This window comes from Capricornis sumatraensis, chromosome 3 (assembly GCF_032405125.1).
Source record: "Capricornis sumatraensis isolate serow.1 chromosome 3, serow.2, whole genome shotgun sequence".
Taxonomy (NCBI): Eukaryota; Metazoa; Chordata; class Mammalia; order Artiodactyla; family Bovidae; genus Capricornis; species Capricornis sumatraensis.
Genome location: NC_091071.1, coordinates 157,195,074 through 157,220,066, shown reverse-complemented (window position 1 = coordinate 157,220,066; position 24,993 = coordinate 157,195,074). Strand labels below are relative to the sequence as shown.

The 24,993-nt window shown below is 34.7% G+C and overlaps 1 protein-coding gene across 2 annotated transcripts in view; it reads left to right on the top strand.

Annotated features, from left to right (window-relative positions):
• Positions 1–24,748, top strand: part of CUL3 (cullin 3) — a 105,701-nt gene extending 80,953 nt beyond the window's left edge. For both annotated transcript variants that reach the window (XM_068967170.1, XM_068967171.1), the window contains 10 exons: positions 663–808; positions 1,550–1,726; positions 3,116–3,286; positions 3,891–3,998; positions 8,195–8,319; positions 8,908–9,004; positions 10,496–10,630; positions 17,358–17,544; positions 21,365–21,510; positions 23,679–24,748. In XM_068967170.1, coding sequence (XP_068823271.1) covers positions 663–808; positions 1,550–1,726; positions 3,116–3,286; positions 3,891–3,998; positions 8,195–8,319; positions 8,908–9,004; positions 10,496–10,630; positions 17,358–17,544; positions 21,365–21,510; positions 23,679–23,810 — 1,424 coding nt within the window. In that variant the 3' untranslated portion in view covers positions 23,811–24,748. The remainder of the gene's footprint in view (positions 1–662; positions 809–1,549; positions 1,727–3,115; positions 3,287–3,890; positions 3,999–8,194; positions 8,320–8,907; positions 9,005–10,495; positions 10,631–17,357; positions 17,545–21,364; positions 21,511–23,678) is intronic.
• The last annotated feature ends 245 nt before the right edge of the window (positions 24,749–24,993 follow it).

Genomic DNA, 24,993 nt, shown 5'->3' with positions numbered 1-24,993 from the left:
AGATCATCTCCTGAAAAATATTAGGGATTGCTCCAAGGAAAATACTAAAACATAGGAGTTTATACTGTAAGTTTCACATGAATTTTACCATGGTGTGTAATGAAATTTATTTCTTGCCACTATTGGCATTGAACTTTTGAGATAGACATGCTTCAAAATATCTGTAAGACTTCTTGGTTTTTAAAGTTCTACTTTATTACATTAACTGTCAGTTAAACCACATTTATTTTTTTAATTGGACATACCAAATTTAAAGTTATTCTTTTGATAGTTGTTTTGTTGTGTTACTAGTTTCTAAATTAGAATTATATTGGATAAATTACATAGGGACCCAAAAGTTCAGTTTTCCTTTTTTGTGATTTTGTTTCTTATGCTATTTGGACATCTCTTCCATGCAAACCAAAACTTGCTACAACCATTTATTGATGCTTAGTATCTCATCTGTATGATATATTTTGTAAGTTGCAATAACAACCATTAACTAGCTTCCCCCATCCCACCCCTATTTTGCTGGAGTTTTGGTTTTGAGTAGTTTTTTTTATGTGGTCATCAAATTATCATAATGGAGCTTCTTTAAATATCACAAATCAGCATGAGCAGATATTCAGGGTTTTTTTCTTAATCTTTAATGTGGCCAATTTGTGTGTTCGTTCTGATTGCAGACCTTGCTTGCATGTACAAGTTATTTAGTCGTGTGCCAAATGGTTTGAAAACGATGTGTGAGTGTATGAGTTCCTATTTGAGGGAACAAGGTAAAGCCCTTGTTTCTGAGGAAGGAGAAGGAAAGAATCCGGTAGACTATATCCAGGTAAGTAAATACGGAAGATTCTCTTTATCATAAAGTAATTTTGTCATGCTAAAAAGATCACTTTTACAAAGTGATGTAGTATGTATTTTGACTGAGCTGTTCCAGTGGTAGGTTAATATGTGTAATTATCGTAAATATTTCAGGAATTTTGGAAAGCACGTATGTTTATATCAGGGAGCCAAACTCAGCCACTTCTTTTTATGTATTAGCTTATCTGATGAAGACCTTATTTAAATAGTGTCAAGAATGAAAGTTCGTTCTTCTTTGTATGCCTTAGTGTTTATATACCCTCATGTGTTAGAAAAAATAATGTTTTAGTGACTTTTTGTTTCAAGATATTTTGCTTTCAAACAGTACTACGAATATATTATGCTCTCAAATTTTTGATGTTTTAGTATCAGCAGTCAGCTTTCTCTGTGTGTATTTTTAAAGCTGATTTTCTCAGGCACACCCATTCAGTCAAGATAGAGGAAGGTAGGGAGAAACGGTGAAAAGGATCTTTGTTTCATCTTTAGTAAAGTAATACATAAATGGAAGATAGAATACTTTTCTCACCACTGATGTTTTTAATACAGGCTTAGATATAGGCTTAAAAATAACAACATAGAATCTGTAAGTTTAACACTGAATGCACACATTTATTACTAGCAAAGTCAAAAATAAATGTGTAGTTACACATGTATTGTTTATAGAAAAATTAACATGTATCCTAAGTTTCTTTTTTCTTTTTTTATTTGGAAGGGCTTGTTGGATCTGAAGAGTAGGTTTGATCGCTTCCTCCAGGAATCGTTCAATAACGACAGGCTCTTTAAACAGACTATTGCGGGTGACTTTGAGTATTTTCTCAACCTCAACTCCAGGTCCCCTGAATACCTCTCATTATTTATTGATGATAAGCTGAAAAAGGGAGTCAAAGGGGTAAGTGTTAAAGCATTTGAAAGTACATTAAGTTTTATTTGTAGATGTAACATTAGGAAATAAAATATAAGATTAGACAATTTTGTATATATAAAATTAAACAGTCTTTTGCTATGCTTGGGCTTCCTTGATGGCTCAGAAAGTAAACAGTCTACCTCCATTGTGGAATACCCAGGTTCGATTCCTGGGTTGGGAAGATCCTCTGGAGAAGGGAATGGCAACCTACTCCAGATTTCTTGTATGGAGAATTGCATGGACAAAGGAACCTGGCAGGCTACAGTCCATGGTGTCACAAAGAGTTGGACAGGACTAAGTGACTGACGCTTTGACTTTTCACTTTTGCTATGCTTAAATGTGCACTGTGATATTTGAAAGGATTGTTTTAAGTGCTTGAAGTGGTCAAAAGTACTTTGACATTTCATGTAATGTGTCATTGGCATCAGAAACAACCACACAGCCATAAACTTTAGATTGTAAGGGTTATGTATGTTACAAGAGATAATAAACTAGAAGACAGTTATGCATTGCACATAGAATATTGCTTACTCTTACCTGGTTCTGGAGGTTATGTATCCAGTAGTACTTGAGTGTCAAGAATTTGAAGGCCTAGTCTAGAATAAGTATCAGAAAATAGTTTGACAACATATATGGAAGCTCAGTTTCAAGTATTTATAATATATGTGGGACCTTGGAAGTGCACTATAGCACAGAAATCAAAATAAACAGATTGGGATTATGTGTAAATTGGTCTTGCTGACTTCATCTTGGGATTTGTGAGACATAAGGGTAAAGCAGCAAGTAGGTAGTAATAGCAGAGAAACAAGAGGAAGATTACCAAGGATACCGAATAGAAAAGACACATCTAAGTAGTCTTCCGTAATTTTTAATATAAACTGCATACAACCTGCCACAGTATCATCTTGCCCTTGTTTAAAAGATTAGGGGCAAGAGACCTTTTTGCTTTGGGAAATATAACATATTGTTATGCTTCTCTTTGAACAATTTCAATTTTGAATGAGCTCATATAAATTTTGTCCAATATGTTTTACAATGCAAGGGCACTGTAAAATTCTCTTATGTGATTAAAATTTCATTTCAGCTATTCTCAGTCATCCTTTAATCCAGCCATGTATCAGCCTCTCCCTTTCAGAGTTAGCCCACTGGGGAGTGGAGCGCCATTCCAACTTCTGATTCACGTTGCACTAGTTCAGAATGTAAGAGCGAGCTGTAGGAAGTGGGCCATATTTTCTCACATTAGATCTCCTTTCTGACCTTGGTCAACCAGATATTTATGTTTGTTATTAATGTTGTTTTAAAACTGAACTGTGATGCTGTTTTTGTAGAATTAAAGCTGTGTAATTGTTAAATTGTCTTCTGATTGATTTGCAGCTAACAGAACAAGAAGTAGAAACAATATTGGATAAGGCAATGGTCCTTTTTAGGTTTATGCAAGAAAAAGATGTATTTGAACGTTATTATAAGCAACACTTGGCAAGGAGACTTCTTACAAATAAAAGTGTTTCTGATGACTCTGAAAAAAATATGATTTCTAAGTTAAAGGTAAGGTGTATTTAAGATGGAACGGAGTGCCCTTAGCTAATGTTTATCACATAATTGAGCACCAACAAACAAATAATTGGGAAATAATTGATTTAAAATATTTGTTTTTGTAAATGAACAAAGCTAGATTTTGAGGGACTTGGGGTTTCTTTCTTTTTTTTTAAGAGAAAGTTGTATTCAGATTTGTTCAAGTTCTGGGACATTCACAGTGTACTGAAATTTCTCTTGGTGAAGCAGATACGTTTATGGCAATCTGAGGGAGGATCAGTACAAGGAAAGCAGTAAATGGAGTATGACAGACTCACAGAGTGTGATCCATAGGCCACCGGTACCCATATCACCTAATATGGGTGTTTCTTGTTAAAAACAGAGAGTTCTGGGCCCCACCTTCAGTTGGCTTTATGGAAATCCCAGAGAGAGTCTGGAAATTTGCATTTTAAAATAAAATTTGTAGGTTATTAATCCCACTAAAGTTGGTGCCTACAGGCGTAAAACAACTATTAGAAAGATTGAGAAAGGATGGCAGTAACATGGAAGAGTTTGTATGTTTCCTCATAACAAAATCCATCATTTGTTTGTGTATATTTGTGTTTTTCTTCTACAGACTGAATGTGGATGTCAATTCACATCAAAACTGGAAGGAATGTTTAGGGATATGAGCATCTCAAACACAACTATGGATGAGTTCAGGCAACATCTACAGGCCACTGGGGTGAGACTCTTCATTAATTTCTACTTATGTAAATGTTTTTTATATACAGTGTTTTGTAATAGGTATTTTCATCCATTTAGATAACTGAATTGCTGGTGTCATTTCTTTAAATGTCATTAGAGACAACATATGTATTGTCTGTGAGGGCTTTAAAAATTATTTCCCCCATATAACCTGTTTTCCTAACTTTTCTAATCTTAAAATATATTCTCATTCTTAAACAACTTAGTTTATCCTCCCTACTTGAAGGAATGCACTGAATATTTAATAAATAGAGTTACTTGGCTGTTATAACTGTTATAGATTATGGAAAGAATACCAGGCTTAGGCAAACTTCTTGTTGCTTAGTCGCTCAGTCGTGTCTAACTCTTTGTGACCCTGTGGACTCTAGCCAGCCAGGCTCCTCTGTCCATGGGATTTTCTCAGGCAAGAATACTGGGGTGGGTTGCTATTTCCTTCTCCCGGGGATCTTCCTGACCCAGCGATTGAACCTGCATCTCCTGCATTGGCAGGCAGATTCTTTACTGCTGAGCCTCTGGGGAAGCTCCCTAGGCAAGCTTACTGAGTTTTAATACTTTTTCTTTACCCTAGGATGGTACTGTCTTATAATTGTTACCTGAGCTTTTTGTACCTCATTATTCTTATTCATGTGAAAGATCGGGATAAATGGGCCTGACATCCTCAGGGTTGGTAAAGGGTGACCTGAGTAGAGCAACGCTGATGCTGGTGTGTTGTAAGTGTGCTTTTGTATTGTGATTGCCAGAAGGCAGTGAGCTGCAACTTACAGTAAGACTTTTGAGTCCAGTGAAGTTTTTGAAAAGATTTCAGTGGGGTATAATGAACTTTAGGATTTTCTCTTTTCTTTTTTGTTAAACTTTTTCAACTTTGCATTCACCTTAAGGTTTTTTTTTTTATAAGTGTCCAAGTACCTTTTCTGTGATAGTTGAAGGCCTTTTGATTGAAAAATTACCATCTTTGTTTACTGTTGACCATTCTGTGGAGATCAGTCCTGGGTATTCATTGGAAGGACTGATGTTGAAGCTGAAACTCCAATACCTTGGCCATTTGATGGAAAGAGCTGACTCATTTGAAAAGATCCTGATGCTGGGAAAGACTGAGGGCAGGAGGAGAAGGGGATGACAGGATGAGATGGTTGGATGGCATCATCGACTCAATGGACATGGGTTTGGGTGGACTCCAGCAGTTGGTGATGGACAGGGAGGCCTGGCGTGCTGCAGTCCATGGGGTCGCAAAGAGTCTGACACTACTGAGCAACTGGACTGAACTGAACTGATTCTTTTGCATTGGGATTGTTCAACGCAATCATTTTATCAGATTCTGTTTCTTTCTATGAAGTTTGTGCATTTTCTCTTCTTCCATTTTGACTGTTCAGATATATCCTGCACTTTATGGTGGAATATTCGTTTCATAATTTGTTAACCCTTTAAGTAGAGTACTTGTCGAGATGCTCAGAGTTATATATCTGCTGATCTTGTTGCAGCTTCCACTTTGTAGAGCCATTATTTGCATGCATTTCCTCACTATTTTGTAATTGTTTATACACTAAGAATCTTAAGCTTTAAGTCTCCTAAGCCTATATTTTCATTAGAAAGATTTGATGAAAAGTGACAGAGTAATCAAAACAAATCTTGAACTTTCTGAAATCTTGGAGCCCTTTTAAAATGTCACCAATCCTCAGATATTTCTGTTACTATCTTAAAGGTTCTTGACCTGTTGAAATAGAATGACTTCTGTTTACTTTCAGAAGTCATATAACAAGTACTTTCTTAAAATTCTGAATACTTGTTGTATACTTTATTTAGACAAGTCATATTTATTATGCTGAAGGAAATTTTAAGTATTTGTGCATTATTTCCTGTGTTTTACTTTTTTCATGGGGATAAGGACAGGAAAACCACCTTGCTGTCATATTTCTGTTCATTTATATCAACAAATTATATCCAGACAGACTTTTCCAGTACCTTGTCTTTGTGTACTTGTCTCTGTCATGTAGTGTCTTTGCAAATAAGCTGAATGGCTTAAAAATATTATTACAATAGCTAGAAATAAAAGGTCCAAACCATTAGAGCAATAGTTCTTGAGGTTCTTTCTCTTTTTATTTTTATTTTTACTTTATTTTACTTTACAGTATTGTATTGGTTTTGCCATACATTGACATGAATCTACCACGGGTATATACAAGCTCCCAATCCTGAATCCCCCTCCCACCTCCCACCCCATATCATCTCTCTGGATCATCCCCATGCACCAGCCCCAAGCATCCTGTATCCTGTATCGAACATAGACTGGCACTTCGTTTCTTACAAGATAGTATACATGTTTCAATGCCATTCTCCCAAATCATCCCACCCTCTCCCTCTCCCTCAGAGTCCAAAAGTCCGTTCTATACATCTGTGTCTCTTTTGCTGTCTCGCATACAGGGTCATCATTACCATCTTTCTAAATTCCATATATATATATATATATGTGTCAGTATACTGTATTGGTGTTTTTCTTTCTGGCTTACTTTGCTCTGTATAATCGGCTCCAGTTTCATCCATCTCATTAGAACTGATTCAGATGTATTCTTTTTAATGGCTGAGTAATACTCCATTGTGTATATGGACCACAGCTTTCTTATCCATTCATCTGCTGATGGACATCTAGGTTGTTTCCATGTCCTGGCTATTATAAACAGTGCTGCGATGAACATTGGGGTACATGTGTCTCTTTCAATTCTGGTTTCCTCGGTGTGTATGCTTACTGTTTCTGTGCCAAGCATTGTTCTAGGCACTGGGTATACAGCAGAGAATAGACAAGAATCCCTACCTTGATGGAGCTCTTTTTAATCTGGGAGGCCTGATGGTAAACAAGTAACTACAGAACACTTCAGCTGGTGATAGGAGATGTAGAGGATCACTGTAGCCAGGAAGAGTGGTCAGAGAAGGCCTCCTTTAAAATATGACCTTTTGAAGAAAGACTTGGAAGATTAGGGAGCAAGATATGTGGGGATATGAAAAAAGAGATAAAAGACATTGTTATTTGGGTGCCCCTTCCCTGCTTGCAAACGTGTAAATAGTTCTCAGGCCTCTTCCATTCATCATCTAAGCATCTTTGCTGTGATCTTTCCTATGTGTCATCTAAGGTTTCTGGGTTCAATTCTTTATAATGGAGTAACTCATTTAAGAGATATTTATGAAGAAATCTAAGTGTGGAATACGTCTTGATATTTATAAACTGGTTTTTCTGTTTTAAAAATTTCACTGAATCATTCAGGATACATAAAAATGGAACAAGCTGTGAATCTTAATGATAAAGCTGAACAGTGATTGTTGTTCAGCTGACTATTTTCGACCTCATGGAGGGTAGCATTCCAGGTTCCTCTGTCCTCCACTATCTCCTGGAATTTGCTTAAACTCATGTCCGTTGAGTTAGTGATGTTATCCGCCATTTCATCCTCTGTTGCCCCTTCTCCTTTGGCCCTTAATCTTTGCCAGCATCAGGGTCTTTTCCAGTGAGTCAGCTGTTGACATCAGGTGGCCAGAGTGTTGGAGCTTTTCCCCTTTAATAATGTCTGTTGATGTGCTTTGTTACTGTTTTCTTTAAAAATTATCTTGTTAAGAAATCTGTTTAAAGGGAAAAAATAACCTCATTGTGACAGTAATGCTAGCATGTATTTTATAGAGGCAGTCAAACATTATGCAGATAGTTAGAGAGCACCTACTGTGTAGAACTGGGCCTAGCATCCTGTGCAAAGATTGGTAGAATGTGAGCTATGTGTGAAAATCTGAAAGTTTTGGTCAGTTTAGTTGAAATGTTAGAAATATGTTGTTTCTGTATTAAGATGGCAGGAGTACTTAAAAACTGAGATGAAAGGTATTATTCTAGAATTTTGTCTAAAATGATACTGGTATGACCCCTTGGCATTTTATCTGGAAAAAATCTTAAAGGCCGCAAACTTTGTACATTTCAGTGACACCAGTAAGACTAAGCAAACATCTTAAGCAATAAAATTTGCCATAGTTAAAATTAGGAAAACATTGGATGAGTCTAACTTTTAAGAAGATGTGTTTTATTTGCTGGCTGTTGGACCTGGAGATAACTACTTTGATAACTGTAACTCTCACAGTGGCTTGGCAATAGATAGCACCTCCTAGCTAACTTGGCGGGGGGACAATTTCTTCTCTTTGCCACAGGTATCTTTAGGTGGTGTTGATCTCACAGTCCGGGTGCTCACAACAGGATACTGGCCCACTCAGTCAGCCACACCAAAGTGCAACATCCCACCAGCACCAAGACACGCTTTTGAGATATTCAGAAGGTAAATGTAGATCAAACTTTGTATTTTTAAGTACAGATTGTCCAGAATTGAGATGAATCGTAGCAGTTAGTAGTGTCCCTGATTGAAGAGGAATATACTCCATTTTTTAATCTTATTTACCCTTTATGCTTTCAGTATGTAAGGATGAATTGCATAATCTCTTTTCAGAGGAATACTAATACCCTTCTTCGGCATTAGTGCATAGTTAGGAGTATATTTTGTATTGTTGATATTTGCCACTAGCTGGGGGTGAATTGTTTTGGGGTTAATTATGGAGAAAGGTTGTCTTATGAACTGCAGTGGCTGAGCAGCAGCCAGGACAAATAAATATACCAGTAGAAAGTATTTAGTGTACTACCTTTATCACTTACTGTCTAGCTAACTTAGGTCTGTCTTTTTCTGTCTCTTTTCCCCCACCCCTTAATTTATTGTTTCTTTTCTATAAAAAATTGGAACTGAACTTGATTTCTAAGATTTTGTTTAGCTTTTGAAGTCTCCCTTACATAAATGTTTGTTAAAGATTGGAAGTTTATAATTTCAAATAAATAAGTTAGGTAATTCTCAAAAACCTGGTTTGATTTGCCGAAGGTTTTACTTAGCCAAACACAGTGGTCGACAGCTCACACTCCAGCATCACATGGGTTCTGCAGATCTCAATGCCACCTTCTATGGACCAGTTAAAAAGGTAAATATTAATAGTTTGAGCATATTTTTATTTAATAACTTAGAAATGATTAGTTAGTTATGTTGATTTGGGTAAATTATTTATTTCTCTTATGTCCCTGCCTGTTTCAAATATTTAGAAGAAGGAAACGTCAACTTTGATTCTTTACTTCTATTCCTTCAGTTACTAACTTCCTTTGACATTATGAAGACTATGCCAGTAGCCTTCCTTATGGAATAAGTAATATAATTACATTATTTATGAGATTAGACTTGAGATAGTATTGCATAATAAAATGTAGATTGATTTGAGAGCATACAAAAACCATGAGTCCCTTTTCAGAATTCTCAGTTTCCTATAATCCTTATTTCCAATAAATTGAAATCAGGAAAGCTAACAATTAAGATTTGTGAAATGTGCAAAATGTTATCAAAGTGATTATTTAAAAATTAGCAATACACTAGTAAATTGCCTTCATTTTTAAAAAATTATTTCTTTTTTGAATGTAAAATTGTGAGCTTTTAATTTACTTTTCATTGCTCGGTATAAATAAAATCACAGTCATTTGCCTTAAAATGGCAAAATAATAAAAAGCTTTTAAAAAAATCATTGAAGAAAAAAATACCCAAGTTGTTATCTAGGCAGCAAGTAAGTTTCATTAAACGTTTTAATTAAAATCTTAACTTTTATATGTCACTGTAACACCAAAGGATTTTTTTTTAATACTGTGAAAATGCCTACAGTTACAAAACTACATATTGTAGTTTTTTATATTTAATTGAAATGGGAAATATTCCTTAGAATTCATTCAGCTGAATTACGTTTAAGACTGTTATATGTCTATTTAGCTGTAAGTGGGAGGGTCAAGGATATTAACTCACTCAGCTTTTAATTCTTGCTTGATTGCTTCTCTTTTAAAGGAGAAGCTTTTTTCTTAAATAATCATGTTAGCTTCTGCAGTTTTATTAAACAGATAAGTAGGTTTTGAAAAGATAATTCATATGTTAATTATTGAGGACTAAATTTGTACTTTTAAATCATAGAGCAGCAGTAGGCTTTAAGGATGACAGAGATTCCCCCCTCTCCACCCTTTGCTATTATTTAATCTCTTACAGTGATCAGACCATGTAAAAAGAAACCTCACCCTACTACTTTGGGCTGCAGTATAATAGCAGCGGTATCTTAAAGTCCAGTATTATCCTTGTGTGTCCTATTACCGTAAATTTTAGCTATAAATAAAAGGAATTATTGATTCATTACTTGTTCAGATAAATTAGCGTGTTCATAATAGGAAAAAATGGGACGGTCCCAAATAAAGACTGTGTGTGTGTTTACACACACATATATACATATACACTTTTAAAGTAACATTTCTTTTTTATGTAGGAATGAGTCCTGTCATTTTGTTAAGGCGGGTTTGGGCATTGCAGAGCTTATTTCACAAACATACTGATTAAGTTATCAGAAGATAATTATATCTTGGTTCTATTTTTATGTTTAAAAATTAAACAGGAAGATGGATCTGAAGTTGGTGTTGGAGGCGCACAAGTAACTGGCTCTAATACACGGAAGCATATATTGCAAGTCTCCACTTTCCAGATGACCATATTAATGCTCTTCAATAATAGAGAAAAATACACATTTGAGGTATGAGTTGGTTGTGTGGATTTTACCTTGTTGTGTTGTTACTTGAGTCTTTCTTGTTTGAATAACCTAATGTAGAATTATTATTGAAAAGGATTTGAGTAATAACCTTTCAGAATATAATCGGAGAAAAAGTATAGCATAAAATTGGACCATGGAACCATGAAACTGTGAACGTTATATACTCTTGGGTCATGTTTCATTGGGTTTTCTAAGTCAACTTTGTTGAAATAGTACGTTTTATATAGTAAAACATAACTCCATCTAAGTTCACAGTTTGAGTTTTAACAGATATAGTCACCTCTGTAACAAGCATCACTGAATCAAGATACAGAATATTATTTTGTTGTTCAGTCACTAAGTTGTGTCCAACTCTTTTGCGACCCTGTGTACTGTAGCCTGCTGGGGTCCTCTGTCCATGGAAATTTTCAGACAAGAGTACTGAAATGGTTTGCCGTTTGCTTCTTCAGGACATATTCCTCACCCAGGGATGGAACACACGTTTCCTGGCAGTTGGATTCTTTACCACTGAGCCAGCAGGGAAGCCCCCATAGAGTATCTTCCCCAAATTTTTATACTCTGTTTCAGTCATTTCCCTCACAGTATCTCCAGACCCAGGCAGCCAGTTGTCTGCTTTGTATCACTGTAAATTAGTTTTGGCTTTCTAGAATTTCATATAATTGGAACCACATGATACATATCACTTTTGTCCAGCTTCTTTTACAAAGTCTAGTATTTTAAGATTAATCCATGTTGTTGAGGGTATAGTTTTCAGTAGTTTATTTTTATTGCTGAGTGATACTCTGCTACATGGATCTGTTATGGTTTCTTTATCCACTCACCTCTTGATAGGCATTTCGATTGTTGGGTTGAATTTAGATTGTAGTGAATAGAGCTGTATGTTTAATTTTTTTTTCTTTTGCACTTTGCATTACTGTGCTTTTGCAAATCCATTTTTAAAAAATGATTATTTTTTTAATTGAGGAGTATTAATTGCTTTACAGTGTTGTGTCATTTCTGCAGCATAGCATGAATCAGCTGTATGTGTACGTAGATCCCCTACCCCTTGATTAAGCCTCTCTCCCATCCCCATCCCACCCTTCTAGGTCATCACAGACCACCGAGCTACCAGGCTGCATCCTGGAGTGATTTTACTTTTTCCATTTCTACCAACAGTGTAGGAGAGCTCTGGTTGCCCCACATCCTCTCTAAAGTCTAATATTCTCAGTCTTTTATATTTCAGCCATTTTAGCTAGTGTGCAATTACACCTATTCATTGTGGATTTAATTTCTTACCTTGATTGCTAGTGGTGATGACCATTTTTTTGTTAATTCATGTGCCACTTAATGTGTCTTATTTGATGAGTTTTTTGTTTGTATAACTTTATTGGGTTGTTTAAAAATTCTTTATAAGGTGTGGATACAGATCCTTTGTCACTTCTATGTGCTATGAATATTTTCTCACAGTCTGTTATTTGCCGTTTTATTTTCTTAATTTTACTAAGAGCAGAACTTTTTAATATTGACAAAGTCCAGTAGCCACTGTTTTATGGTTTGTGCTTTTGATAGTCTAAGAAATTATTGGCTGTTGTGTGGTTTCAAAGATTTTCTTCTACTTTTTCTTCTATAATTAGCTTTTTACATTTAGATGTATGATCAATTTCAAGTTAATTTTTTTGGTATGGTTATAGGTAGGATTAAGAATTATTTCCTCTACCCACATATATTCACTTGTTCATTCAGCATCATTTGTCAAAAGCACTAACTATTCTTTTCTCATTGAATTACTTTAGCCCCTTTATTTAGAAAAAATAAAATCAGTTGGCCATATGTATGTATTTCTACACACTCGCACTGTTTCCTTACTTTCTGTCTGTCCCTTTGGTAATTTTACACTATCTTGATAGTGTCAACTTTCTTTTTTTAGAGTAACTATAAAAATATACTTTTTATTGCTTTTTTCTCCCATTAAGTCATGATTTGATTGAATTATATTCAGTTAGTCTTTTCCCATATATTTAATGAGTAGGTTGGAGTTGAAATGTGGATCATGTGATATTTTAAAATTAAGTTTAAGTGAAAGATAATAATTATTTGAAAAGATGTAAAGTTACTGCCATATTTATACTTAAGTGAAAATGAATTTTCAGATGCAGGTGAACATTGGAAGTTTTAAATTTGAAATGAGCAATTAAATTGTAGGCCTATTTTAGTACTAATCTTCATATTCCCTTTATGTGATGATAATATGGTTGAGAGATGACTATTTTTACGTGATGATGCTTCAGAGAAATATTTTGAAACCTTAGTGTTTTAAGTCAGTGGCTAAGCCAAGAGGTTTTGCTCTCGTAAATTTCCAGGTGTGTATTATGTATTACTTCGGGAAAAATGTTAATTTCGAAACACAAAATTATATGTGATTGAATCCTAAGAATATTGATTTCAAGTAAGTATTGAGTACCTTACCCAAACATTGTAAAGCTTTTCAGGCAGGTAGAAGTGAATTATCTCTTAACAGCTTAGATGTTTTAGTCTGGAGCTATCATGGATAATGTATTTTAAACAAACAAGCTACTTAATAAATACTAGATTTGGTTTTCAGAGTCCTACTTTATAAAGAGCTGGTAAAAATAATAGGATAAACAAAATCATAAATGGGTTTTCTTAAACCGTTATTGGAATGGCTAGTAATTTTAGTGGGTTTTTTAGTGGCTTTTCTCCTTCCCTGTCTGGTTGGGATCATTGAGGCTAACAAGAAGTGATTTAGGTAGAAGGAAAAATTAAGTAGAAAATTGCTCTAATATTTTAAATTTTAGCTGTGTCAAACCAGAATCCTGAGCATAAGTGGCATATGTAAAATGCCATTTCTATGGCTCTAAAACCTCTGCTTGCATCTCGAACCAGGCAATGGTGAAAAGGCTCATGACTCACATTCACACTGTGTGCTTACAGTCTGCTGCATAAGTTTTATTAGGCATTTATTTTGCAAAAATCTTCACATATTAGAGAAGATAGTTAAAAGTATTTAATAATTACTGAAGGAAGCTGGTCTCTTCAAATATTATTTCTTTATGAGTTCAGTAAAATAGAGTATTTTTTATTTAATGCTACATAACAAATCTCAGCTTCATGTTGTAAAACAGCCACTAACAATTCATTATCTTTTGTGGTTTCTTTGGGTTGGGGATTCAGGAGGGGCTTGATTGAGTTGTGGCTTGGAATCTTTAATGAGGTTATGTTAAGATGTCAGCTGGGGCTTCAGTTATCTAATGTTGTCAGGACTGGAAAATACTATTGGTATGCACCTTTTTCCACATGACTGGAAAGTCTGTTTTGGCTGTTAACCAAACTTAGCGGGTGTTAGATTCTCTCCATGTGGGTTTTACCAGACATGGTTGTTTGATTGTCCTTGTATCCTGGTGGCTAACTTTGCCTAGAGTGAGTGATCCAAGAGACCAGGCAGAACCTGCAGTGCCTTTATGATCCAGCCTTGAAAATCACATATTGTCACTTCCTTATTTTGTTGGAGTAATGTCACCCTGATAAGTGAGGGGACCACACAAGATTTAAAACGTACCACGGTCACCGTGGGCCATCTTGAGAACTGCCTTCAAAAGGTAGCATTTATTATAGTGTCACATTTAATCCATAGTAGTCAGGCTGCAGAGACTTTTTCCTCTTTTTATATATTTTTTGGAATGTAGTCCATATTGTGATTTAGAACAGCTAAAATACCAAAATATATATTTAATGGTAGTCTGTACCTTAGATTTTAGTAACTAGCATTTAATTTTTGAAAGGTATGGATATTAATACATGTTTTTCTGAATGTTATTTATTAATACTTTTTTAAAATTTCTGAGAATGAGACTAAAAGCTAATTGTTGACAGTAGCAGAATTAATGTCAGAATTTGCATAGACAATCATTAAACACCAGTGGTATTTCATTGAGAAATTATATCATTATTGTGACATAACAACACATAAAGGAAAATGATTGGAAGTACAAGGAGAAATAGGGAACTCCATTGTTACAGAAAGCCCTCACATATGTACTGATATATGTACTCAATAAAAAAGGATACTAAAGATCTGAATTAACACAACAAATTAAAATTGAAAGTTATACTGGGAACTTTGAACCAGAAATCAAAATACATAAATTGTTCTTGAGAAATAACTCTTTGCGACCCCGTGGACTGTAGCCCATCAGGTTCCTCCGTCCATGGGATTCTCCAGGCAAGAATACTGGAGTGGGTTGCCATTTCCTTCTCCAGGGGAATCTTCCCGACCCAGGGATCGAACCCAGCTCTCCTGCATTACGGGCAGACGCTTTAACCTCTGAGCTGCCAGGGAAGCCTACCTTAGGAGGCTACATAACCTTATTACTAAAACTGAACTAGGAGAATAAAAAAAAGATAAGGAAGCTGTAGGTTATTCAAAAGAAATATACAAATCTTAAATAAAATATTATTAGCAGGTTATATTCAGCAGTGTGTTGAAATAATAATCCACCCTATCCAAGTAGGGTTTCTTCCTGGAATACAGATAAGGAGTTTGTCAACAGAGAGGTATTGAGATTTTATAATAATAATACAATTAACTGAGCAGACATGAGTTCAAGGAGAAAAATCAATGATGTCTATGGATGTACACAAAGCATATGAGAAAAGTCAGTCCTGATTTCTTATTTCCAGATGGGGTACTCTTGGCCACCTAAGAATAGAAAAAAATGCCTTAATGGCATAAAGGTGTACGTAATGAGAGATCTAATAAGCAAGCAGTAATTAGTAGTAAACCTTAGACACCTTCCCCTTAAGGTTAGAAACGATTTATACCTGCCTTTACTCCTACTGTCCAGCCTTGCTCTGCAGGTCCTAATGAACACACTAAAAAGGAAAAAGGAATGAGATTTACAAATATCAAGAGCTGACAAAGTTTATAGACAGTATGATTGTCAAGTATAATAATCAACTGAGAAACTATTCTTTGAGGAGAATTTGGTTGAAAAATCTTTCTATAAATCAGACTTACTAATAGTAAGTCCCTTCTCTCTGCATGAGAATTAATTGGAAAATGACATGAGGAAAGGGGTATTTTAATAATCATAATCTTTCTGGGAATCATTCTAACACAGGAAGTACAAGACTTAAACCAAAAAGAGAAAAGAATATGGAAGGGTAAATGTACCTGAATGAGAAAGGTATGTGTTATAAAGGAATTTGGGTTTTTCTTTTTTTAAGTCATCTATAAATTCAGTGTCTCAATCCAAACCTGTAGATTTATTTTCTATGAAATTTGACAACTGATCCCAAAATTCATCTGGTCAAGGGAATGCACAAGAGTAGGCAAGGAGGGGCAGGGGTTTGGAGATGGGAAAGCCCAGTAAGAGGGAAAGGAATATGTCTTAATACCCAAACATAACTCGAAGTTAAAATTGTTTTTAACATGTGTGAACAAATAGCTCATTTGAACAAAACAGAAAGTCCAGAAACAGAGTAGTATTATACAGAAGTGTTTGGGATGTGATAAATTTGCCATTTCTAATAAGTGGAATTGAAATAACTGCTAATTCATTTGTGGGAATGGAAAGAGTAGTTCCATATGTCACATCAAATGCAAAATCATAATCGAATTCCACTGATCTATTGAGATAATAGAGATTTATTTATTGATGAAGCATGAATTTCTACCTAAAAAGGCATTTCTGGTTCTTTGACTCTGGTTAAACAATAATATAGGTAAATAAGTCACTTTTAGTATGTACATAATAATTAAAATTAACATTGTTTATTAAGAGCACATATTTAATTTGCTAGGATTGATATTGATGTGTCTAAAGTATGTAGACATACAGAGATGATTGGAAGCTAAGGAATGTGCATCGTCACTAAAACTGACAGGTCTCTCAGTCCTCACCTACCTGCAGTCCTCTGAAAAAGCCTAATGGTATTCCTCAGGATCTTGTTAAAGGACGATGACTTGCTCCAGATCAGTTACATAGTCTAAATAACACCATCTTTATGCCCATTCTTCCTGCGCTCCATTTGAGGGGAAAAAAACAGCCTTATACAGTGAATCAAAATGATACATCCCAGTGTGAAAACTTGAGCCATGCAGTACCTGTCGATGTATATCATACAGATGTACAATTCTCTTCCTGTCCCACTGGCATAAAAAAGTATACAACGAATTTACTGCTTTTCATGTTTAATACAAAAATTACCAAGTATTTAAATTTTTTTTCATTTGGTTATACAGGCAGTAAATATGGTTAACTTGGATTGTAAATCTTTGATAGTATACTTTGCTTATTTCTAGGGAAAAGTTGCTAAGCAAAGAGTAGTATGGATAAACTTGGGAGGAAGATTGTAGAGTATTTCTAAAGTTAGCATTTGTATGTTGGTTAACACTTTATTTTTACCTAAATATTAAAGTAAGCCCCTGCTAATCTCTGTTGGATGACATTCTTAGACTGGACTTTATATCCCTGCAGGAAAAAACATAGCTTTTCGATGTTCTGTGACTTGAACCACCTTTTTCTCTAGTGTGTTCAAATAAGTGAGATTTTAGTGAAGTGTCATAACAAAGTTTTTTGTTGTGAATTATTTCTTAAATGGAATTACCTCTCAACTACTGCCTGGTCAATTTTACTTACTAATTAACTAATTTAATCTTTCACACTGTTAATCTGTCCTGTTAAACTCTGTTAATCTGGTGAAATTTCAGGAAATTCAACAGGAGACAGATATCCCTGAAAGAGAACTTGTTAGAGCCCTGCAGTCCCTCGCCTGTGGTAAACCAACACAGCGGGTCCTCACCAAGGAGCCCAAGTCAAAGGAGATAGAAAATGGTCACATATTTACAGTTAATGATCAGTTCACGTCCAAACTACACAGAGTCAAGATTCAAACAGGTATCTGAAATTATCTTTTTCTCTTAAAAATTGCATACATATTTTTTCTTAGAAGTTCTTAACGTTGGATTTCTATTTTTTTAAAAGTAACGTTTTTCTGTCTGCTGCATGATACATAGACTTAAGAGATAAAGTGACTTTTATCATTGTATGTTCCTGTCAAAATGCAGTTGAATCCAAGTTCAGTAAGCATTTGAAAAACTAATTCATAGTGTGAACAAATATTATTTTCATATGGTTTTCAGCAAGTGAAATACAATTTTATGAATGTTTTCTTATAAAAAATTGCTTTTAACTGGTTAACAACTATTCAATGAAGTCTGCTTTTAAAACTGATTTACAAATTTTTCAAAATTGTGAGTTATCTATTTAAAATTTAATCTTTAGATGCAGCTATTTATATTCTGATAAATATTTGTTAAATTTCAAAACTTTAGAAACCATATTATTTCTCTAACTTAAAAACAGAGATAACCCTGTTGTGAACAGTTTTTGGTCCAGCTTTTTTTAGGATGACAGTAAACGTCCTATCTATTGTATATTTAACAATGTAAGGTGTATATTTTCTATGTATTTAAGAAGGCAAAAAAGCACTTCACCTTTGCTGACTATTTAAACTCTTAGTGTAGCTTGCTACCTGGTTTTTAGATGAGCTTCCCAGTGATAATTTGTCCAGTACATCTAATATATCTGTGTAATAAAACCTGTTTATTAATCTAATAAAATCTGTGTAATTCATATCTGTGTATTTTAAAATAAGTTAAGCGTTTAAAATGACTTCAATTTTCTGATTTTTATATATTAATAATAAAAGATAAAGTCTTAAAATTTTTTAAATATTAAGTATACAGTTGATTGCCAGAATACACTGATTCAAGAACTTTGTATATACACTTTAGTTTTTCTTTTTGACTCTAAATAGGATATTTTTTTCACAGCAAAGTGGTATCTCTTTACAGCCATGACTACTTAGTTTATTCATTGGAACCGATATCATTGATCCATATCTTTGGGACACAGATGTATGTTAAAAAATAGAATAGTGCTAAAGGGTGGTTGTGGAATAAAATATCTTTTTCACTAGTGTAAGACATAAGACTGCAGTTTTGGGCAGAGTTTTGGATTTCAGAAGTTACTTGTATCTCAGATTTGGAAGATGTGTGGTGATATAGATCTGAATTACCTAGCCTCAGCCTGCTTAATCCTAAATAAATGTCTTTGTAATTCAAGATTATATCATGCCCAGCTAATATTGTCAGATAGTATTATGATTATTTTAAAAAGTCATCTTCATAGATTTTTGATTTTTGGTGTTAAGTATGTAGTATATATGTATATAGTATTTTAGATTTCATTAAAAAAGAAATACAGTTAAATGTGATGAAAAATTTGACTAGATGACCTTTTTTAAAGTTTTCAGCTATCAAATTCCATAAAGAAAAACGTGTTTCATTTTTGAAATGGTACTTAGAATCTATCTTGGCTCTTACTGATTTTTGTGGAAGTTAAAATTTTCTCTCTGGTGCTAAGTATATTCCTCCTGATACATATAGATACTTAGGTACCCACTTAGGCAGCAAATATCCTTGTTATGCTTCTCTTAAACACATTATGCCAGGCTCTGGGAGTGAACTCCATCCTCACATTTTTAAAAACATAATCCACAGTCTTGGAGTATATTTATTTAGGTGACCAAATTTAGATGAAATAAGTGTGTTGTTAAAAAAAATTTTTCCCTCCACTGTTTTATCTGTTTTCACATCAGCAGAAAAAGTGAAAAATGCTGTAATAGACACTCAATTAAATTTTGCCACATTTGCTTAAGCACCTTTATTTCTACCTTCCCATTCTCCCTCTTCCTTCATATATATTTATAGTTCCTGCAGCATTTGGACTTAATTTGCAAACATCGTAACACTTTTCCCTTAAATACTTGAGAATATACTTTTCTCAGAATTAAGATTTTACCACAAAATTGTACTATATCAGACCCAGAAATTAATTATTAATTAGAAATTAATTCCAAACATCTATATGTATTACCCATATTTGCATGTCCACGGTTGTTTCATTTTCATAATCATATTTTTTGGGTCCAGGATTCACTCAAGAGCTCCACATTACAGTGATTTTAATGTTTCTTTAGTTCTGTTTAAACCAGTGTCTGTATCTTTGTTTTTCCCCTTATGGTATGGAATTTTTGAAGAAAAGCATTTTTCTCCTTTAGTTGAGCATTTTAATCTAATTTTATTCTTTTTCTTGTTAATGTGTTGATTAACTTGGGAGAAGACCCTGAAAGTAGGATTCTTAACCAAGGAGTTCTAATTAGAAATAACTGAATGGGCACATCAGAATGATCTTCTGAATTGTAGTCTGCTGTCTCATGGGTGTGCCCAGGCCTAAGTCAGCAATATTTTATGTGGTACTTTGTAATATTTCAGTTTTTACTCCAGAAACTTCACATCTATCTACTATTGATAACCAAATAAACTTCATCAATTACCACTTTTCTTTCTCTGCTACTTCGATTAGAGCAAGGTTATAAGAGAAAGAACTGTTATACTTAAATCTTGAGAAGTTGGCTTGAAGACTGGGGAATAACAGAGTGAGACTACTCCAAAAGAGTGGAATGTAGTTTACATTGTTGTTCAGTTGCTCAGTCAGGTCTGACTCTTTGCGACCCCATGGACTGCAGCATGCTAGGCTTCCCTGTCCTTCACTATCTCGTGGAGTTTGCTCAAACTCATGTTCATTGAGTCAGTGATGCCATCGAACCATTCCACCCTCTGTTGCTCCCTTCTCCTCCTGCCCTCAGTCTTTCCTAGCATCAGTGTCTTTTCCAGTGAGTCAGATCGTCACATCAGGTGGCCAAAGTATTGGAACTTCAGCATCAGTCCCTCCAATAAAAATATTCAAGGTTGATTCCTTTAGGATTGACTGGTTTGATCTCCTTGCAGTCCAAGGGACTCTCAAGAGTCTTCTCCAACACCATAGTTAAAGCATCAATTCTTCAATGCTCAGCCTTTTTTATTGTCCAGCTCTCATATCTGTGTGATTACTTGGAAGAACCATAGCTTTGACTATACGGACTTTTGTAGGCCAAGAATGTCTCTGCTTTTTAATGTGCTGTCTAGGTTTGTCATTGCTTTTATTCCAAGGAGCAAGTGTCTTTTAATTTCATGTCTGTTGTCACCCTCCCCAGTGATTTTGGAGCCAAATTAGTGATATTGTGACATTTAGGAATTACTAACATAAATGACAAATTGTTGAATAATTGATGAGGTGTCCAAATGGAGTTTTGTTAAGAGACATTCTGGTGATACTTAAAAATTTTTTTATTTAGCTAGCTAAATCTTGGCAATACACGCTCTTTTGTCCTCTTAAAGTCCTCACATTTCTCCCATTTGATGTGGTTTTGGTGAGGCTTAACTTGAAGTCATATTGGTAAGATACTACTTAACATCTGGAAGTCACAAGCAGTGAAAATTCTTTACTGATAATCTTACTGCTAACTATATGTGGCTACCATTTTTCTTCTAGGAAAGGAATCATTCTAGTCTATAAAAATAAAATTGGTTTTATTATCTCTCTAAAATTAAGCTTCTAATATTTAAAAAGAAAAATCCAGAATTAAATTTAATATTCAGTAAACTTTGAATTAGGTACTTTTTGTATGTTTATTTGAATAAAAGTATGTGTATAGTATATATTCAGAGGTTGAAATGGGTTTTTTTAGGTTAAGGTTGCTTATAAATAATTTTTCATTGTGTGTGAAATTTGCATGATAATCACATGGTAAATGTCTTTATTTCTCTTGTAGTTGCTGCCAAGCAAGGTGAATCCGACCCAGAAAGGAAAGAAACAAGGCAGAAAGTAGACGACGACAGAAAACATGAGATAGAAGCTGCTATAGTGCGGATAATGAAATCTAGGAAGAAGATGCAGCACAATGTGTTAGTAGCAGAGGTGAGGACCCTTCCAGACAGCACTGATGTGGAAAAGGCAAAATCACTTTAACAGCTTAAACTTAGGAAAGTACTGTTGTATTTTAAAATACAGTCTTCAAATTTGAAAATGGAGTCAATTAACACAGTATTAAAAACCTGGCACTTTCTTGACAGTTAAGCATAGCTGAGCATCAAATTATGTGCACACCTTAAAAACAAACATGCTTGTAGTAAAGATGTAAGATCTTTGTGAAGCCATTGAAATAGTGAGGAAAGAGGTGATTAGGGTTGAATAAAGTATTGGGTGAAGATAGAGAACCAAATGAAGACAAATGGGAAGAGAAACTGACAGCATAGGAAATGAAAAAGAGGAGTGGAGGATGACTCTGAGGCCCCTAGCTTGATTGGCTGGATAGAGGTTGGTTTCTTTAACTGAAAAGGGAAGGGGTATGCACTGCTGTGTTCCACAGGTCAGTTAAAATCATTTTTATAAGTTGACTTTGTATTACATTGACAAAGGAAGAGAATTATGGGTGAATGGTCAGTAATTTCAAAAATCATTTAAAAACCAAATCAAGTAAACATTTAATATGTGTTGGCAATTAGGTGACTGATTAGTTTTCCCATTTTCATTGGACTGGTAAGAGTGAACATTTGGTGGCAGTGCCTTGAGAAGTAAATGGAGCTAAAACCAAGTGAGTGGCTTGTCCTTTGGGATGCTGTCTTGTGGGAAAGGCCACGAAGAATAACACCTAGAGGATTATGTGTTGAGGTGAGGGCATCTGAACATTTTTTTTCTAGATGGGATCACTTTGTGTTGCATTTATAGTCTAAGGATAAAGAAAGGATGCTTAAAAACAAGGAAAGAACAGGGATGAGGAATAATTGATGTACTAAAGTCTAGAAAAAGAAAGGCAAGAGAATTGTGTAGAGAACGCACAGGCAGTTGATGTGTTAATGAATGCTACTGAATACCTCTTCCTGAAACCCAGGGCAGGAGGCAGGGGTGTTTCTAAAGAAAGGTGGATACATGCTTGGATAAACAGGTTAAGTGCAACATGGTGGGATTTAGAGGAATTTCACATGAAAATGACTTCTTTTCTTACGTAAAACAGGATGTGAGGTTATGGTGCTTGGAAACTTGCTATACTATAAATTTGTGCTATCAGTCTTTACCAGAGTTTGGCAGCCTTTTTTTAAATGGCATGAAAGCAGCTATAGATAACAAATGAGGGTGGCTGTTCCAGGAAAAATTTACAACAGGCAGTGGGCTGTATTTGCCTGTAGGGTGCGATTTGTTGACTCCAGGTCTACACAAAAGGTATAAAAACTACAACTTAGTAAAGAACTGAATGGTGGCTTTTGGGGTGTTGTAGAATGGGTGCTTATGAAATAGAACCAAAGGAATTGAAGGTACTGTTGTGACTGCAGCTAAAGTGATCTTACATGAAAGAAGGAGGTAAGATCAGAAGGATTTAGATTCTCATCTCTTCTGGTTCTGTTTGCTACTTACAACTTATCATTTTTCCTCTCTGGCTTATTTTCCACTTTTGTAAAATGAGACAGCCAACTTTGCAGGGTTAAGGGTATCAAATAAATATATAAAACAGACATATATAGAGAGTGTTTAGTCAGGTTGCGGCTACTGTGCTGTAGTTAACTGTTTTATTATTACTAATGTAACGGCCTAGAATCCTGACAGCTGTTGACGAAAAGAATACTAACAGTAGCACTTAACTGTGGGACAATGCATTATTCTGCATCACATCTATTAACTCATTTAATATACACAACAACTTCATGAGGTTAATAATTTCCCAAGGACCCAGGGCTAGTGAGAGAGCTGGAATTTGAATCTGAATTGGGATAGTAACTTAGAAGGCGCTCGATTATAGCTTCAAAGTGGTTAAACTGTAGGGTGGTAATAAATTGATATGAATTTTTCCAACTAATTCATCTGCTAATCCATTTGCTAATCCTCATATGAGGAGATATGTTCTAGTCAGCCACACAGGACGTTTTCAACAGTATCATTTTTAATTTTCATAATCAAATTACTGAAGTTTGATCTGAGTCTTAAAATGGTACATCATTTCATTTCAGAGATAATTGTGTGTTTATATGGAAATATTTTTTGTTTCCAATTTTCTGGTAGAAGTTAGTTTATTTTTTAACCTTCTCTTTTAGGTAACTCAGCAGTTGAAGGCTCGATTCTTACCAAGTCCAGTTGTTATTAAAAAACGTATTGAAGGACTTATTGAGAGAGAATATTTGGCACGAACACCTGAGGATCGCAAAGTATACACATATGTAGCATAAAATGCGTTCAGAAACTTGATTTATTATTGGACTGTACTCTTCGCATGGACTGGGAAGTTCTTTTAAATCATTAAATATTAAGACGACCATCTCTTCTATTAAATTACAGTACATGTTCTAGACCATTCAGATCAAGCCTTTACTCCCTTTGAGAGTTTTCAACATCAGTTGATTGAGCTTCAGGCTTTACAACGTTTATCCCTGTAGAGATCATCTTTACAGTTCCTCGGGAAAATGTGAATGTGCTGAGTTTTGTTTTCAATACTGTATGAAAACAGGAAAAAATAAAACAAAATTTAGAAAATACAGCTCATTAAAATAAAAATTGTTGGATTTCATTTCCCCAGGTCTTCAGTGTTCATGTAATTGTGTTTTTGTAGCGTTGCTTAGCACTTTGCACATTGTATAAGTTGGGTAACAATAATGGTAAAAGCAGTGACACGATTCCCAGTTATCTCGCTCTGCTTAAGGCATTTCTTTAGCTCGTCTTGTTTTAATTTAAAGGTTTGATTACATACAGAGACCCAAGCATAAAATTTGAGCATGCTTAATTCTACCACTTGCACTTACTAATCTAATAGCCTTATGACCAGGAACCTTTGTTTTGGGCTCAGTACACACCCTGATTTGATTTTTCCCTACTGTAATTTGAGATGTCCCAAATTCTTAACAATGATTAGGTTTTGTTCTGCATTATTTCTAGAGAAAGAAAATATTTTAGTATGTATAAATTGTACAATAATTTTTTGCTGTTGTATGCACTGCTAATAGTGGATTGTATAGGGCAGTGTTTATTTCATTTATTGTAGGCAAACACAAATGAGTTTAGTATACATATACTCACTAATTCACGTATGTCAGAGCACAAAGTTGGCAGCTGGTTATATTTAATTCAGCCCCTCTGAAAAGCACATGTGGTCTACACTTTGTTTCTAAATATCTTAGGTTCCCCCTCTCAAATATATATATTTTGGTGAAGCTGGGATCCACTGTTAATTTTCTGCTTCAGAATGCATTCTAAAGATGCAATAAATATGATTACCTTAATATTTTTTAATAAGATCTTCAGTTCTTGCAGCTGCAATTTGGAAAGTGATTAAGCAATATTTTTCAAACCTGATGATTCTTGGATCTTTAGCTCTTATAATCCAAAGAGTCATCATTTTATGTTTTCAAAGATGTG